The 17,500-nt window shown below is 38.4% G+C and overlaps 4 protein-coding genes across 7 annotated transcripts in view; 3 read left to right on the top strand and 1 right to left on the bottom strand.

Annotated features, from left to right (window-relative positions):
- Positions 1 to 2,299, bottom strand: part of ero1b (endoplasmic reticulum oxidoreductase 1 beta) — a 13,979-nt gene extending 11,680 nt beyond the window's left edge. The window contains exons 1-2 of one of the 3 annotated variants that reach the window (XR_006252062.1): positions 1,901 to 2,299; positions 271 to 390 (exon numbers count right to left, since the gene is read on the bottom strand). Coding sequence is in view for 2 of the 3 variants with exons in the window: in XM_043251741.1 (XP_043107676.1) it covers positions 271 to 390; positions 1,901 to 2,068 (288 nt within the window). In the remaining variant the exon portion in view is untranslated. Of the gene's footprint in view, positions 1 to 270; positions 391 to 945; positions 1,784 to 1,900 lie in introns of those variants that run through there. The other 2 variants (XM_043251741.1, XM_043251742.1) reach the window with 2 other exon arrangements.
- Positions 1 to 17,500, top strand: part of LOC122353861 (G protein-coupled receptor 137Ba-like) — a 1,117,577-nt gene that overhangs the window by 25,966 nt on the left and 1,074,111 nt on the right. The gene's annotated exons all lie outside the window — the stretch shown is intronic.
- On the top strand, positions 4,149 to 15,587 carry si:ch1073-365p7.2 (GTPase IMAP family member 8). Of its 2 annotated transcripts, XM_043251737.1 has the most exons (7): positions 4,149 to 4,341; positions 4,480 to 5,157; positions 6,111 to 6,684; positions 14,164 to 14,399; positions 14,473 to 14,532; positions 14,666 to 14,770; positions 14,876 to 15,587. In XM_043251737.1, exons 1-7 carry the CDS (start codon positions 4,332 to 4,334, stop codon positions 15,019 to 15,021), a joined length of 1,809 nt encoding a protein of 602 aa, XP_043107672.1. In that variant the 5' UTR covers positions 4,149 to 4,331; the 3' UTR covers positions 15,022 to 15,587. The 2 variants fall into 2 exon arrangements, with proteins under 2 accessions (XP_043107672.1, XP_043107673.1); XM_043251738.1 differs by lacking the exons at positions 14,164 to 14,399; positions 14,473 to 14,532; positions 14,666 to 14,770; positions 14,876 to 15,587 and adding exons at positions 7,243 to 7,308; positions 7,616 to 7,720; positions 7,859 to 8,207 and having other exon boundaries at positions 6,111 to 6,905.
- mfn1b (mitofusin 1b) overlaps positions 17,025 to 17,500 on the top strand; it is a 16,172-nt gene continuing 15,696 nt past the window's right edge. The window contains exon 1 of the mRNA XM_043251733.1: positions 17,025 to 17,121. The gene's annotated coding sequence lies outside the window, so the exon portion shown is untranslated. The remainder of the gene's footprint in view (positions 17,122 to 17,500) is intronic.

A 17,500-nucleotide genomic window follows, 5' to 3' on the forward strand; every position in this document is an offset into this window, starting at 1 on the left:
TTATAATATTATATAAAAAAATGATTTCTGTATTATTACAGTATTATTTTTAGCATCAAGTAAAATTGCTAAAAAAAGTATAAACAGAAAAAAATAACATTAAAAGGGCAGCTTTTTTTCTTTTCCGACTGAACTTTTAGTGCAAAAACCTTTATCAGTAACTAAACAAACATTTAACGTCATATCTAAACATCTGTCTGGACATTCAAGGCTTCCTTTGAGAAATCGCGCCACGTCTTTCTACAAAGATCTCAGGCGAGCCAAATTCACCTTGTAGTATCGGAAGAAGTCTCTCTCTGTGAGCTTGCGAATGTGAGGATAAATCTTGAAGTTATTGAAGACATCAATGCTCTCGATGTCACAGAAACAGTCGTCCAAGACACCTGTTAACTGCAGAAAACACATCAGATACGTGATTAACAGGAATAAAGCGCTTTTCCATCCGTTTAGTTCCTCGTGTGAAATAAAAAGCACGCTGCTTCGTGTTAGTATTCTAGAGATCGGGTGTTTGATGCTGACCTCAAATTAATAATTAAAGCCGATCAAATCAGTACAAGCCTGTGAAGCCTATACTTAATTAAATTAAATAATAAATAACTTTATTTTTTTTTTACTACTTTTAAAAAAGGAATTAATTCAACTAAATAATTACTTACAATAAAGACAAATTTAATTATAATTTTAATCTTAAAAAACAAATGATATTTATTTACGTTATTTTAACATATTTATGTGAAAACGTGTTTTTAAAAAAATATAAAACACACCAAACAGCAAAATAAATAACTTAATAAATTATAAATAAATAATAACTTAATAATTAAAAACGTATATATATTTGAAAAAACAACAAAAAAAAAAAAAAAATATATATATATATATATATATATATATATATATATATATATATATATATATAAACAGCACACACACACGACTTCTGACCTGCTTTGAATGTAAAAGTCCAAAAAGTCCCAGAGCTAACAGAGACGCCTCCCAAAAACTGCATCTGCTTCCAAACATCCCTTTACAAACGCAGAAGCTTCTTTAAGTTAAAGTGTTGCGCTTTCTTCACGCGGTTTCTAGCAGCTGTCATCCCCGATTCGGGACTGGATCGGTGAGTTAGAGATCCTCGGGGATCACAAACCGCTAGAGATGAGCTGTCAAACTTTACCGACCACCGCGTGGAAATTCAGCCTCGTTGCTCCTCCTCCAAACAAAAACACGTCACGCGCGGGCACGCCCACACGTGACGCGCCGTAGTTCCTCCGCGGCGCGCTCAGCGCTGCAGCGAACGGAGGAGGGAGAAATAAAAGACTACAAAATCCACAATGCCGCTGACGTCAGCGCATCGAGCGGACCAATGGGATAACACCACGCTGAATAACAGACGGTTCTTTCCTGCGTATTTTAAATTTTCGTCCATGCGTACTTCATACTTTCTTTCCTTGATTATTAGTTTCAATTAAGCAAGCCTAACCGGTTTAATTATGTAACACGTGCTTCATTGCGTCAAATCGTTTTAAACGTGCAAATACCGCCTATAATGAAAACAAATGACATAAAAATAGTGTTACAAATAAGTAATTAAATACACGAAGTAAAAATCTGAATGTTTTGGATACATATTCCTCTAACGTATTAACTGTCCGGTATCGCTCGCAGGATAAATATTTGGAAACAAAACAGACAGGAAATGCGATATTTAGCCGCGCAATGTAAACAAGTGGAATTTCAACAGAAAAAAACGGCGCAGAAGAGCGCGACGAACTGCGGCCGAGATGACGTCACATTCACGCGACAGTAGAACCTGCCAGAAATACTATGGCAACCGCCTCAAAAACAGGAATATTAACATTGCTAATGTGTTTTCTTTAACCATAGCTTCAGATGAACGTACATGACACAAGCAGTTTTGGTCCAGGCCGTCCGGAGTCTCTTCGTAAACAGGTTGCTTCTCCGGGCTTTTGCTCTTGGCGTTGTTTTGAAACCATCCCCAGCCGAAATGACTACAGAATAAACCCAGGAGTAAAAGCAGCAGTCCGCGGGGGTGTGTCGCGTTTAACATCGCTCACGCAAAGCCCGTTTGCAGAAGCCCAAAACATACACAGAAAAGCAGGCAAACTTCCCGTTCAGAGCAAACGCCGGAACTCCCTCATGAATACTTTAAGTGATAATCACACGGCCATGGTAAAGACGAGCGATGTCGCGTGTGCTGTCGGGAAATAAAAACGCTCAAAATAGTGGATATTGCAGCAGACAAACATCGACACCGGAAAACGCTACGAGGGTGGGGGCGTGGCTACGCGCGCGGGAGTCGAAGTGGGCGGGGACCGGCAAGACTTGACTTTATGTATTGAGGGCAAAAATGATCGCACTCATTGTAGATTAGGATTAGGAATATACTATATTAGTGAAATTAATATATATCGGTGACTGCAATCTTGTGAGCGCACAAAAAAGATCTTAAAGATTTATTGGATTTCTCATGTGACCAACAGAGAGCGCCTTCAATCCTTTAGTGTTTAACAGTCAAGTGCCGTAAAAAATGACCCATGCTTTATATCTTATTATAACCTCGTTACGTGATTGCATTATGATTATGCCACGTGCATTTTATAAAACACTAAAATAATATAAGTGACCTTTACACATCAGCCACAAGACTAGACACCAGATATTATCTCGTAATCTGTGTTCATCCTGGTGTCTGGCGGATTTCTATATTCGCTTTTTTGTGTTTTTTTATTTTTATTTTGTACAGTTTTGATTTTCTTTCCTTACTTTTGCATGGTATTTAACAAAACAGAAACATATGCAAGAACGATGGTTGAAGGTAAAGTTTACAGTTGAGATATCTATTTATCGTTTGCTTTAGATTGAATGCTTTTTGGGGTTGTGCTCTGTGTTCAGTTGTTCCTGACAGAAATAAGGGCTGAAATCTGACGATTATGTCCTTCTTTTTGTCTCAGAGTTGAGAGCAGTTCTGATTGGAAGGCATCACTCTGCAAAAACATGGGTGATCAACACTATTTTGGATACCAGTGAAACAGAAGCTGAAGGAGATGTTCAGGTTAGGAGAGAGGGGTTTATTGAGGTCTGGTTGAAACTCACTGTTTCTCTGATTGTATGCTGCCTGCCTATTGACCCCTTGCCTGGACTCTCTGACCTTGATTATCACTGCATGCCCTGACCATTGCCTGGTATCGTTTATGAGCCTGTCTTTGTCTCCTATATTTATGTTGCTGTTGTTGATTCTCTGCCTGTCTGACCTTCCTAAAATAAAACTTGCAAACGGATCTGAACGTCTTGGACGTTACAATAACACATTCCTGAAAATAAATTAAAATAGCAAACTCTTGCAATTTTTGCAGAAAACACATACTTTGTGGCCAGAATGGGCCTAAAGTGCAAAACACTGCAAACATATAGAGGTGTGGAGATCTATGAAACTGGTAAACTTTTGAAAAAGTTTTAAAAGATGAATTTATGGATTCCATAACAGGAGATGATTTCAGCTGTAATTCGAAATAATTACAGTTGTACGATGTTGAGAAATATTTTGCAATTGTAGGTATAAAATTTAGCTTTGGATAAAATCATCTGCTTTTGTAAAGAGTGACACATACAATTTATTCATTATAAAATGTGATATTTTGTGCAGATTCTCCAGATTTCCTTGTTTCCATTTACAGCTAAACAAATCAAAAGTGAAACATTGAATGAAACACTAAAGCCAGTTTCCCCACTTCTTTGAGCTTCTATAGACGCCTCATTTTAAACAAATGAATACAGTTTGATGAAGAGAACATTAAGAGGGGATGTCGCGCCCTCGAATGACATACAGAGAAATAGGAAAAATACTTGAGCTACTGCTACCGAGGGTTTTTAAAGGCTTCCAGTAACATGAATCACATGAAGAGGGAGAGAAAGAAAAAGTAGGAGAGAAAGAAAAATATTAAATGCGTGTCTGAAACTGAAAGCAAGTTTGTGTTTTATTGCTGCACTTTTAACCTCGTTACGTGATTGTAAGAGATTAAGTCACGTGCATTTTATGAAAATATTGTGACCTTTACGCATCAGCCACAAGATTAGACAAACCTGTTATTCAGGTTTCAGATAGGGATTTAAGATACAATTTTGTTTTTGAACATGTAGTTGAAGTAAACTGTGTTCATCCTGGTGTCAGTCTGGAAGATTTGTATATTCGCTTAAATGTGATTTTATAGATTTTTTGGGGGTTTTGCAGAGTTTTTTAATTGTAGTTTGATTCTCTTTCCTTACTTTTGCATGGTATTTTGGATAACAAAACAGAAACATATGCAAGAACGATGGTTGAAGGTAAAGTTTACAGTTGAGATATCTATTTATCATTTGCTTTAGATTGAATGCTTTTGCAGTGGTTGTGCTCTGTGTTCAGTTGTTCCTGACAGAAATAAGGGCTGAAATCTGACGATTATGTCCTTCTTTTTGTCTCAGAGTTGAGAGCAGTTCTGATTGGAAGGCATCACTCTGGAAAAACATCGGTGATTAACACTATTTTAGATACCAGTGAAACAGAAGCTGAAGGAGATGATCATATTAAGAGAGAGGGGTTTATTGAGGGAAAGAAAGTCAGTCTGGTTGAAACTCCTGGCTGGTGGAAAACCTTCAATCCGAGAGATTTATCCAACATCTCCAAACAGCAGCTGCTTCTCAGGATTTCTCTGATTTCTCCCGGACCTCACGTGGTTCTGATCGTGATTCGGGCCGATTCTGCGTTCACTGACCCTGATGAGAGGTTTCTGAAGGAGCATGAGGAGCTTCTGGGTCCCAGTGTCTGGACTCACTCCCTCGTCATCTTCACAAGAGGAGATTTAATTCAACGAGAAGAGATAGAGCGGCGTATTCGAGAAGACGGGTCGGCTCTCAAGCGGGTCATTGAGAGATGCGGAAATAAATATCTTGTTTTTAACAATTCAAACCATCACGACCGAACCCAAGTTAAGGAGCTGTTTAAGAAAACTGAAGGAGTTGTTGGGAAGAATAACGGCAAGCTTTTTAACATCGACCTGGAAAAAGTAAAGGACGTCAATGAGCAGTGGGAGGAAATTCAGACCAGAGCGAATTCTAGAAAATCCAGAGTACAGGAGGAACGCTCGATACTTCAAGAGAAAGGTTAGAGAAAGGCTGAGGTACATTTACAGTTGTTCTTTTTTTTTTTTGTAAGTTCAGTTTTAAAAGATTGGAATAATATTTGACTAATTAACATTTATCATTTTGGCAACAGTTTAAGATAGTAAGGTTTAATGACCAGTGGTAATATCCAGCGATGTAAACGCTGTATAAAGTAGAAGAATACAATGACAGGGATGTATAATGACGAGGTTGAACAATTAGTTTTTAAATGCAGAGACGGTCTCTGTAATCAATTCGACAATAATCACTAGATGTTAAGTGTCCACAACAAAGCAAGCCAGAGGAACCAAAACCCCATCCATACAGAATGGAGAAAAAAAACCTTGGGAGAAACCAGACTCAGTTGGGGTCAGTTCTCCTCTCACTGGACGCCCAGAGCTTAACTTCCAGTTCAATTTTAAACGCAGCTGTGTCAGATAGTGTAAATGACTTAGTGTGTGTGTGTGTGTGTGTGTGCATCAGGATCTGGTGATCTGTCCACAGAGCGCATCTAGGTGTTCTGGTCTCTGATGAACATAATCTCTGGGTGCTGATCCACCATCTAGTCTGGATACATTCTTCACCACTAGGTGTCTTTTTTAAGGCGTTAAAAGCTCATAAACACTGCTTTAAATGAAATCGACCAATCACTGGAGGAGCTTGGAGAAATGAATCATTTGGGAGTTGCTGAACAAATGTTGGTTAAAAAAAATGCATATTATAAGAAATTGTTTTCGACCTTGTATGTGTTGTTGGGGACTCCCAAACCCAAAATATGAACCTTTCTTAACTCATAATAGAGGCACTTTAAGGGACAGTGCACACAGAACACTGCGCTACGTTTTAAAATGTTTTTCTATGCAAACACTGGCTTTGAATATTAGGTGTAAAGAAGCTCAAAGATGCGAATCCTTTAGGGTTTTTTTCTAATGACAGTTGTTGTTTTGTTTCAGCACATGTGCATGGTCTTGAAGAGATCAGAGTTGTTTTGCTGGGATGGGTGTTTTGTGGAAAGAGTTCAGCCGGAAACATCATCTTGAACCAGGATGAATTTGCCACAGGAGGAAGAACCAGAGAATGCTCGAGAGGGTTTGGAGATGTAGACGGAAGGAAGATGACGGTGTTGGACACTCCAGGCTGGTGGAAGTACTTTGCATCTGAATTTAACCCCGATTTCATTAGATCTGCGATCTTAGAAAGCGTTTCAGAGTGTAAGAAGCTCCCTCACGCCATGCTGCTCGTGATTCCTGCAGATACATCATTTCAGGAAGAACAAAAGAGAATCACTGAGCAAAATATGTCCATCCTGGGAGACGGCGTCTGGAGACACACCATCGTTTTGTTCACGTGGGGCGACCGATTCAAAGACATCTCCATCGAGCAGCACATCGAGGCTGAAGGAGAAGCTCTCCGGTGGCTGATTGAGAAATGCAGGAACAGATATCACGTCTTCAACAACGCGGACAAGAAGAATCGAGATCAAGTCACAGAGCTGGTCCAGAAGATCGAGGAGATGGTGGCAGAAAACTGCTTGTTTCATCTCGAGAAAAGGAAAAACTGTGATGCCAACAACGACACAGAGGAGGATCTGAATATGGAGATCAGACTGAAGGATGTCTGCCACTTTCTTGAGAAGGGGTTTAAAATAAAAGCTGAAGAGATGAAAAAGAAGATACAAAACCTATGCGTGCATATCATGGAGGAATGTCTAAACCTTGACGAGTCTAGTATGACTTATCATCTTAACTGTAAGTTTCACTTCTGTGTTTTCAGACAGAATCATGTTGGCTTGAGATAGACCACTTATGTAAATGAGACAAAATACTCACACATCACTACAAACAACCTAAATTAGGTCAGACTTCCACCCTGGACTGATTATGCCACATCTTTTCTAGCTGAGAAGACTTTAAGTGAAGCTTCCACTGCATCCAATTTATTTAATCGTTCTGTTAAATCTTTCTAACATTTCAATCTATCAGAACTTCAAACCTTCAAACTACTTTGAACTTCAAACTACTTAAACAGCGTTTTCAAGTCAACGTGAAGTTTGTCTTAATAAATACATTTTAAAAATGGTTTCAGTTGCAGATGAAGGTCAACCTCCTGATGACCAATTAGATGTCACGTGTACGCTTCAACAGGAAAGCAGTAAGTGGGTTTTTGTATTAAAGTGCCCCTATTGTGGGTAATGAAAGGTTTATATTTTAGTTTTGCCAGTCCCCAACAACAGGTTGACATGCATACAAGGTCAAAAACACTTATTTTGTTTTATAATATACATTTATTTTAACTTATTTGCTCAATGGCTACTAAACGATTCATTTCTCCGCTTTAAATTAAAGCAGAGTGGATTCATATGCCATGAAAACCAAACAAAATCGACATCGTAAACCTCGGATGTTCAACTACTACCGATTGGCGTGAGGATTAATATTATGCTTAAATTATATTTCAGTTCCTGAGCCAATGAATACTCTTCTGGAGAGAGAGTTCAGCAGATGGGAAAGTATCATCATAGACGGTGTTCAAGAAAGTCTGCAGGACATTAAATCCTCATTTGGTGAGTTGATGTTGTACATAAAACGGATCAAGTGTTTGAGTTCAGTTGAGAGCAGTCATCTACTTATTACATAGACATTTATTGCCAAAATATAATCATGTTTTAATTGTAAATATTGTCATTTGTTGTGGTTTTCAGAGCTCTCTCAGGCTGAGAAGAAGCAAAAGTCAAAGGATGCTGTTGAGAGATGGCTACAGAACTACAATCATTATGTTGAACATACTATTGATAAAATGCAAAATCCAGAATCTGCGATCAGGAGAAGAGACTGAAGAAATATTCACATTTCGGACTCAGTTGACTATTTGCTTAAATAGAAGGGCACCTTGTGTAAATATGTTTTAATGCACCCGCCCTTTGTGTTTGGTCATGCCAAGAGCTGAATACAGCTTGGGTAACATACTGACAATCAGATTCATATTTATCATTTACTCACTCAGTAACCAGCTCTCATGTGCCTTTGAGTACCAATAAACTCATCCGAGCCTTTTGTAATCGACTTTTTTTTTTCTTTAATAATGATAATAAAAAAAAGATATAGCAGATCATTGTGCTGTTTACCTTGATCATAGCCAGACATTCTGGTTTGTATAAAACACAAAGAAGTGGTTCCAGCTGATGGTTATGTGTTATACTGTAGAGACGAAGTAAAACGAGAAATGCAAGTAGACAAAAGGCTTCAGGTTTTAAGTGGTTTTGCTGAACTTTGAGATTCTGCATCCAACACAGGGCGAATGTGCATGTACGTTTAAATAAACACAAATTAATAATCTTGTGCCTTAAGTAATTGCTTAATTAGTGATTCAACTGTGGAAAGATATCCACTTTATTTATATAAATATAAAATATTAAAACCTTCAATAAAAACAATTGCAACACAACAGCTTATATTCAGCGAAAATCACTAAACACACAAATAGATAACATGTACCTTAGTAGCAGTTTTAATGTACACAGGCAAACTATTCAAGAAAAAAAAAACATAATTACCTCTTAGTTTCAACCTAAAGTTAAAGGAAATGTTGAGACTATTTCACTCAAACGGCTCTTTACCAGGAAGGATCAACTCAAGGCGAAATAAAACACAAGACAAGTTTTTAGATTTTAAAGCTTGCAAGGATTGCGCTGTCGGTTGCAAGCGGGAGAGAAGCAGGTTTCTCCTTAACCTCCCTTTTGCCTCCTTCCCTGCTTTGCCTCCGAAGCTCAGATCGCAAGTCACTTTATTTATAGAGAAAAAGGACAGAGCAAGATAAGTAAAAACAACTGGCGAAACAAAGACTCCAGACATGTTAGTCACATATCTTTTTGGGCATCAGAATCTTCATTCCTTCAGATTCCCCTGGCGCCCATACCAGTCTAAGACACTATATAGAGGCCATGTCATGTCATGACCTAGAACAAAAAGTGTTATACCAGATGGAAGCTGAAACCTGAAAGGTCAAAGTTGCAAAATGTCAATACACAGCTTCAACATCAATGCACAACTCCAACAGGAAATTTACGGATATCCAAGCTGTCACGCCAACATGCCTCTCTTGTTAGATTCCAGGGGCAGGTAATTCTGGGTATTGTAAGTATAACAACAAAATTAAATTTTGCGTTTCTTAAAAAGTAACCCCAGAGGAAGCATATAAATGGAAATGAAATCGGGGCAAGGATAGAGCCTTGGGGAACGCCGCAGGTGAAAAGAGCTGCACCTGACGTATATTCTCCAATATTAGTTCTGTTATAAGGATAAGACTAAAACTGTTTAAGAGCATTTCTGTGAATGCCTGCAGAATACTGCAACCGTGATCAAATGTGTCAAACGCTACACTCGCACTACAAGAGTTAAACAGCATTTAAAACCTGGGTGGAATTTTCTAAAACCTGACTGGAATGTCCCATTCAAAAAACTACTTTCTCCAGATTCTTAGACATAAAAGAAACCGTTTGGTCTAAATTGGGGTTTTTGAGAAGTGGATGAACAACAGGATGCTTCATCTCCTCGGGTAGAAATGCATTCACAAGGCAATTGTTCATAATAATTGAAACATTAGATCCAGTCGCCTCAAAAATTGCTTTAAAAAACCCAGGGGGAAAAGAACATCAGATCCTGACGGCAAAAAAGTCAGGTTCAAACGATTCAAAATGGTAGGGCAAATCTAATATCCCTAACCTTTTCCACAAAGAAAATCAAAAATGTCAATGTAGGCACAATGTAGGCTACGAATCAACACGCGGCATTAAAAAGCATTCTAGGACTGTGAAAATAAGATCTGAAAAATACTTATACTTTGCTTTTTCTGGGAATTTACGTCAGGTTGCAGCTCTTTTCACCTGCGGCGTTCCCCAAGGCTCTGTCCTTGCCCCGATTTTATTTTTATTGTATATGCAACTCTAAACCCCGTCACCCTTTTAATCAATTAATCAATTTATGGATTCCACAACAGTAGATGATCTGAGCTGTGAGTCGAAATAAATGAAACCATACAGTTGTGCGATGTTGAGAAATATTTCCTTATGTAAGTAAAATATTTTGCTTTGCATAAAATGATCTGCTCGTGCAAATGTAAAACGAGTAAGCAATGAATTAATTCGTAATTAAATAAGTACAGATTTATTTTCCTCTATTTAAAGCTAAATAAATTAAGTAAGGCATTGAATGAACATTGTAACCTTGTCAAAAAGTGCCAGTTGTACTTCTCTATGAACTAATACTGTTTGATGAAGATCAGAGAGTGTGACGCCCTCCAGGGGAATATTGAGAAATATGAAAAATAGCCTACTAGGGTCTTTAAAGGCTTCCAAAAAACCATATGAAATTAAAGCATTAATACACAGTTCATGGTTAAACTATTATTAACTACAATTATTTAGCTGTCACTTAAATCAAAAGGAAATGAGGTTTAATCACGGCTCACTTCAGTAAACAAATGAACTTCATACATGTATATATATATTCATAGTTTAGCTTTAATTCCACTAAAATTCAACAGCTACAATTTTTTAAGACATTAAAGACATGGATTCCTGTCAAATGCTTTTAACGAAACGCTGAAAATATGAACTTTACACAACATCAGCCACGTGACTAGACAAACCTGTCTTTCTGTTGTTAAAGAACCTCACACTGACGTAGAACTAGATTCATTCTGGATGCCGGTCCGGAATACTCGTATATCTGTATTCACTTTTATGTGCTTTTATGTGTTTTTTTCTGGTTTGTAGTGGTTTGATTTTTTCTAAATGTTAGATTGGCTTTTGCCCACATGGCATGTTGAATAACAAAACAGAATCACACGCAAGAACGATGGAAAAAGGTAAAGTTTACGTTTGTAAGATATCAGGTCAACGTTTGCTTTGGATTGACACTAAATGTATTCTTTAATGTAAACAAAACATCTTGTGCTTTATATACTGTACATGTTTCGCTACCCGATGTGATGAACGTGGGTATAAATAGTGTTAAAATGAAAACTGGAGGTATAGACATGCACAAAAAGGATTTAGCGTGTTTATGCTACGTGTAGGCAAAATCTGTGTATAAATTATATATATATATATATATATATATATATGTGAGTGTGTGTGTGTGTGTGTGTGTGTGTGTGTGTGTGTGTGTGTGTGTGTGTGTGTGTGTGTGTGTGTGTGTGTGTGTGTGTGTGTGTGACTTTTTCCTTCTTTTTGCCTCAGAGTTGAGAGCAGTTCTGATTGGAAGGCATCACTCTGGAAAAACATCGGTGATTAACACTATTTTAGATACCAGTGAAACAGAAGCTGAAGGAGATGATCATATTAAGAGAGAGGGGTTTATTGAGGGAAAGAAAGTCAGTCTGGTTGAAACTCCTGGCTGGTGGAAAACCTTCAATCTGAGAGATTTATCCAACATCTCCAAACAGCAGCTGCTTCGCAAGGATTTCTCTGATTTCTCCCGGACCTCACGTGGTTCTGATCGTGATTCGGGCCGATTCTGCGTTCACTGACCCTGATGAGAGGTTTCTGAAGGAGCATGAGGAGCTGCTGGGTCCCAGTGTCTGGACTCACTCCCTCGTCATCTTCACAAGAGGAGATTTAATTCAACGAGAAGAGATAGAGTGGCGTATTCGAGAAGACGGGTCGGCTCTCAAGCGGGTCATTGAGAGATGCGGAAATAAATATCTAATTTTTAACAATTCAAACCATCACGACCGAACCCAAGTTAAGGAGCTGTTTAAGAAAACTGAAGGAGTTGTTGGGAAGAATAACGGCAAGCTTTTTAACATCGACCTGGAAAAAGTAAAGGACGTCAATGAGCAGTGGGAGGAAATTCAGACCAGAGCGAATTCTAGAAAATCCAGAGTACAGGAGGAACGCTCGATACTTCAAGAGAAAGGTTAGAGAAAGGTGTGGACGTCTAGTTTTCTAATAAGACAAAAAGGTTTTAACGTTTACATTTTAGGCTGATCCGACTCAACTGTCTAAACCAAGCTTGTCATGTCCAAGATGGCAAATCAAATTGAAAAGGACGGGGTTTAACTCCAACGCTACTCAAGTTCTTAAAGGGTTACTCCGCCCCAAAATGCAAATTTGACCACCCCTGTTGTTCCAAAAATTGCCTTAATGCTTCATCTGCCATCAGTGAGTCAGCCGTAATATCATGAAGCTGCTAAAATACTTTTGTGGAGTAACCCTTTAACATGGAAAGTGTACGATATATTATAACTGAGACAGGGAAAGACAGGGATGGACATATTGATCAGCCTCGCCCCCTTTTAAAAATAGCCAAAGACGTTGAGCTTAGTAGGGCCACACTGACAAAGACAGGGCGGGACATATTGAGCAGCCTCGCCCCCTTTTAAAAATAGCCAATAGCAGCCAGAGCCATTGAGCTCAGTAGGGCCACACTGACAACCAATGGCATGGTTTGCAATGCTGAGGAACAATAGATTCAGTCTATAACAACAATAACTTAACTTTGGCTTCACATTTAGTGCCATCAGCATACCTCAGTGAACAAAAATGACATAAATACCTCCAATGTGGACTAGTCTGGCAAGATGCCTGATTAAGGCTGGTCGCACACCGGACGAGCGCTGCTGGTGTGCAAAAGCTCATAGAAAGCAAACAGAAAACAGTAACTTTAGATTGTAATAGAAGCCCATATTAGTCGTTACTAATGCAATTTAATCAAATGCAAACAAAGAAAAGTTAGTTTAAATTAATAGATTAGTTAGTTAGGTGACATCAACCTCAATAATAGGGAGTAAGGTACGCCACAAGAGGTTCACGATTCATATCATGGGTGGTGTGTTGCGATCTTTCGGTTCGTTTTGTGATATCGTTACACCCCTAATAATCATGCTAAGGCCTTGCTGTTTCGAAAGTGTTTAATGCATGCATATGATTGGCTACGTCTCCGGACCACAGATAAAGTCCAGTCACACTGTGAGTTTTTCAACGCAATAGGCTAATTTTGTCACTGTTTTGGAGCACATAGATAATTTTAAGACTAACATAGGCTGTTGGTGCTAACAGCAATGTACAATTGACAATGTACAGCCACCATGTCCACTCTAGGCAATGCTTGTGTTTATACCATGTTTCAGATGCATCCTAGAAGCATCTCCGTGCTAAATAAATAAATAAATGGCTAGTGTGGAGGCTGCATTTTACATAAACTCATTGCAGGAAGGAGAAATGGCTTTTTAGCAACATAACATTGGTTAACGGCAGTGCTGTCAATTTGTAATGTTTTGTTTAATTGACATTGCAAATGTTTTAAGCAAATCTGTAAAGGAAACCTGGCTACTAGGCTCGTCTGGTGAGAAAAGCAAGGCGAAGTTACAGTGAGACACAGAGACTTCTGTCATTGCAGATCTTTTTCATATTTAAACTATGCTTTTTTCAGCACATGTGCGTCGTCTTCCGGATATTAGAGTTGTTTTGCTGGGATGGGTTCTTGGTGGAAAGAGTTCAGCCGGAAACATCATCTTGAACCGGGATGAATTTGCCACAGGAGGAAGAACCAGAGAATGCTCGAGAGGGTTTGGAGATGTAGACGGAAGGAAGATGACGGTGTTGGACACTCCAGGCTGGTGGAAGTACTTTGCATCTGAATTTAACCCCGATTTCATTAGATCTGCGATCTTAGAAAGCGTTTCAGAGTGTAAGAAGCTCCCTCACGCCATGCTGCTCATGATTCCTGCAGATACATCATTTCAGGAAGAACAAAAGAGAATCACTGAGCAAAATATGTCCATCCTGGGAGACGGCGTCTGGAGACACACCATCGTTTTGTTCACGTGGGGCGACCGATTCAAAGACATCTCCATCGAGCAGCACATCGAGGCTGAAGGAGAAGCTCTTCGGTGGCTGATTGAGAAATGCAGGAACAGATATCACGTCTTCAACAACGCGGACAAGAAGAATCGAGATCAAGTCACAGAGCTGGTCCAGAAGATCGAGGAGATGGTGGCAGAAAACTGCTCGTTTCGCCTCAATGCACCGAAAATCTGCGACGAGAAAAGCTGTCTGAGAAACGACAAACAGGAGGATCTCGATATGAAGATCAAGCTGAAGGATGTCTGCCACTTTCTGGACGAGGGCTTTAAGAGAGAAGCTGGAGAGATAAGAGGGAAGATAGAAAAGCTATGCATGGATATCTTGGATGTACAGCTAAACCTTCAGGACTCTTGGAGTATGGATGATCCTATTGACTGTACGTTTTCACTCACTATATTGTTGTCAAGTGTAATTTTCTTCCATTAACATTTTCATAATGGTGTTTTTAGTAGCCCGAGACGATTCCCGTAGACCACTAAAAGCGATCCGTGCACCTCAACAAGACACCAGTAAGTGGTATTTATTTATATATTTGTGTCAGAACTGAACGTAAGCATATATTTAAGACATATGCATAAACTGGGACTTTGCAAATGTCTGCGCCATGCAAGTAAATCGATATCATGATTTGATTTCTTTCAGCCTCTAATCCGATTAATGCTCTTCTTGTGAGAGAGTTCAGCAGATGGGAAAGTATCATCATAGACGGTGTTCAGGAAAGCCTGCAGGACATCAAATCATCCATTGGTACGTTATTGGACTGGAATAGATCGACCGATTTGCACAGTCTGAGTTTGCTAAAAGAAAAAGCGTCATATATACATATCCACATATTTACGCTGTCGTTTTCAGAGCTCTCTCAGGCTGAGAAGAGGCAGAAGACAGAGGATGCTGTTGAGAGATGGCTACAGAACTGCTACCACTATGTTGAACATACTATTGATAAAATACGAGATCCAGAAACAGCGATCAGGAGAAAAAGACTAAAAATACAATGATTACTGAATAATGTACTGTTTGTCTGTGTGTGTGTGTATATATATATATATATATATATATATATATATATATATATATGTATACACACAATGCATGATGTTATTTAATTAGGATTTTATATGTCCCTGAATCACTTCACATGAGTTATAGACGTTGCAGCTGTATTTTGTGTTTTGCTTGAGAACAAGTTTACAGTCATCTTCTCTCTGTTGAGTCCACAAATGAAGGACAGTGTTTATAAACGGGCCACGAAAAGTAAGCAAATCTTTTGAAGCGCAAGGAGAAAATTCAAAGTGAAGCAGCGGCGAGCTGGTTGAGGAAACTTAAAAGGCGTAAGTTGAGGAAACTTAAAAGGCGTAAGTTGAGGAAACTTAAAAGGCGTAAGTTGAGGAAACTTAAAAAGGCGTAAGTTGAGGAAACTTAAAAGGCGTAAGTTGAGGAAACTTAAAAGGCGTAAGTTGAGGAAACTTAAAAAGCGTAAGTTGAGGAAACTTAAAAGGCGTAAGTTGAGGAAACTTAAAAGGCGTAAGTTGAGGAAACTTAAAAAGCGTAAGTTGAGGAAACTTAAAAGCGTAAGTTGAGGAAACTTTAAAGTTGGAAACTTAAAAAGTTGAGGAAACTTAAAAGGCGTAAGTTGAGGAAACTTAAAAAGCGTAAGTTGAGGAAACTTAAAAGGCGTAAGTTGAGGAAACTTAAAAAGCGTAAGTTGAGGAAACTTAAAAGGCGTAAGTTGAGGAAACTTAAAAAGCGTAAGTTGAGGAAACTTAAAAATTGTAATTTGAAAAAACTTAAAAAGCGTAAGTTGAGGAAACTTAAAAAGCATAAGTTGAGGAAACTTAAAAAGCGTAAGTTGAGGAAACTTAAAAAGCGTAAGTTGAATTTGTAAATTGAAAGTTGAATTCGTAAATTCGTAAGTTGAAATACGAATTCGTATTCGTATAAACTGTAAATCCACAAACACATGCCGGCTCAATGACAGCACTCGTTTATTCACATTCCCTCGAACACGCAATCTCATTTCTCCAGAAAATAGCAAACAGTTGTTTTTTTTAATGCTCAAAATAATGATTTATCTACGGAAGCCCGTTTCCGCTGCCGAACAAAAATAAAGAAGGTTATTTTTATCTCATAATTTTTTTTTTTTTTCTCAGAATTGTGAAATATAAAAATGCAATTACTAGACTTTATATCTCGCAATTTTGATAAAATCCTTCCTTTTTTTTGCAGTGTAGATTTAGACAGGAGATCAACGTCTGGGTTTTACCACTCAGAAAACTAGTTTATCATCTAGACAAGAAAATGAATGAAATCAGAAACTGTATTTCAAACCATGCACTGATTGTAAAATATTATTGTGCCGCATATTTTGCACATATTGTATATTTAGCAAAGTCGAAACATTTTGATTGTGTCGGGATTGTTATTTTAATGGAGCAAATAAATCATTTCCAGTAAAATAAGCGCAATTAATTTTAAGTTCTAACTGGCTCCATGTTGGTGGAAGGTTTTTGATTCACGAGATTCACCAGATGTCATGAAACAGGAGCTGGTTTGCAAAAGAAAAGCAAACCAAACACACGTATGCCGTTTGGACACATAAACATAACTCAAAAACATTTTGGAATCGATGTAGATGAAGAACCCATCTATTCCAGTAATGTTTAAGTTACTTTTCAATGTTTTTTTACGTCCATTTAATGATTTAATATACATTTTGTCACTTTTGAATCTTCAAGTAGCGAGGTTTAAAAAATGTTAGATAAACATCCAAATGAAATCTCATTAAAAAACACTCCTTGGACAATGCAGACACGTCTTGGCACTAATCCGTTGTTAAAGACTACATAACTTTGAGCTTCCATCTACAAGCACTTTATGATTATTATTCTAACGTGTGCAAAATAGCCCGAATAGAGCTTTCTCACCAGTGGTCTGTTCACCTGATTTTTGGACGAACGGCGAATTTTCCTCGAGCTCGCGACTTATATTTTGAAATCAGCATGCGTTTCCGGGACTTTTATTTTGAAGTGGTCGAGATTGAGCGTCTGCAGCGAGTGTGTTTGTCATGACAGGAGAGGATTTAACGTTCCCGTGATCAGGTGAGAGCTCTGATTCGACTGATTTGCACCATCCGTCGCGATAAAGCGGGTGACATCGATATAAACAACGAAAGCGAACGACTGAAATCCGTTATTCATGATTAGGTGTCACGTGTCTGCGGCGCTAAAGCTAAGAGCTCATGTCACCTCTACAAACATCTGACAGATCGGCTAACGTTACTCACACAGGATTAAGTCTTATATGTAGCTTCTGAAACACCAGGGAGCGAATTAATAGCGTTTTTTGTGGATTTAACGTAAATAAATATTCGTTTCAAGAGGACAGGGGTTAAAGAATGCAGTTTTTAATGTATATTGCTACTTTCTAGTCAGCTCTGTTTTCGTGTGTTTGATAAGATTATGTAAACATCGTGTTTTG

This window comes from Puntigrus tetrazona, chromosome 11 (assembly GCF_018831695.1).
Source record: "Puntigrus tetrazona isolate hp1 chromosome 11, ASM1883169v1, whole genome shotgun sequence".
Taxonomy (NCBI): Eukaryota; Metazoa; Chordata; class Actinopteri; order Cypriniformes; family Cyprinidae; genus Puntigrus; species Puntigrus tetrazona.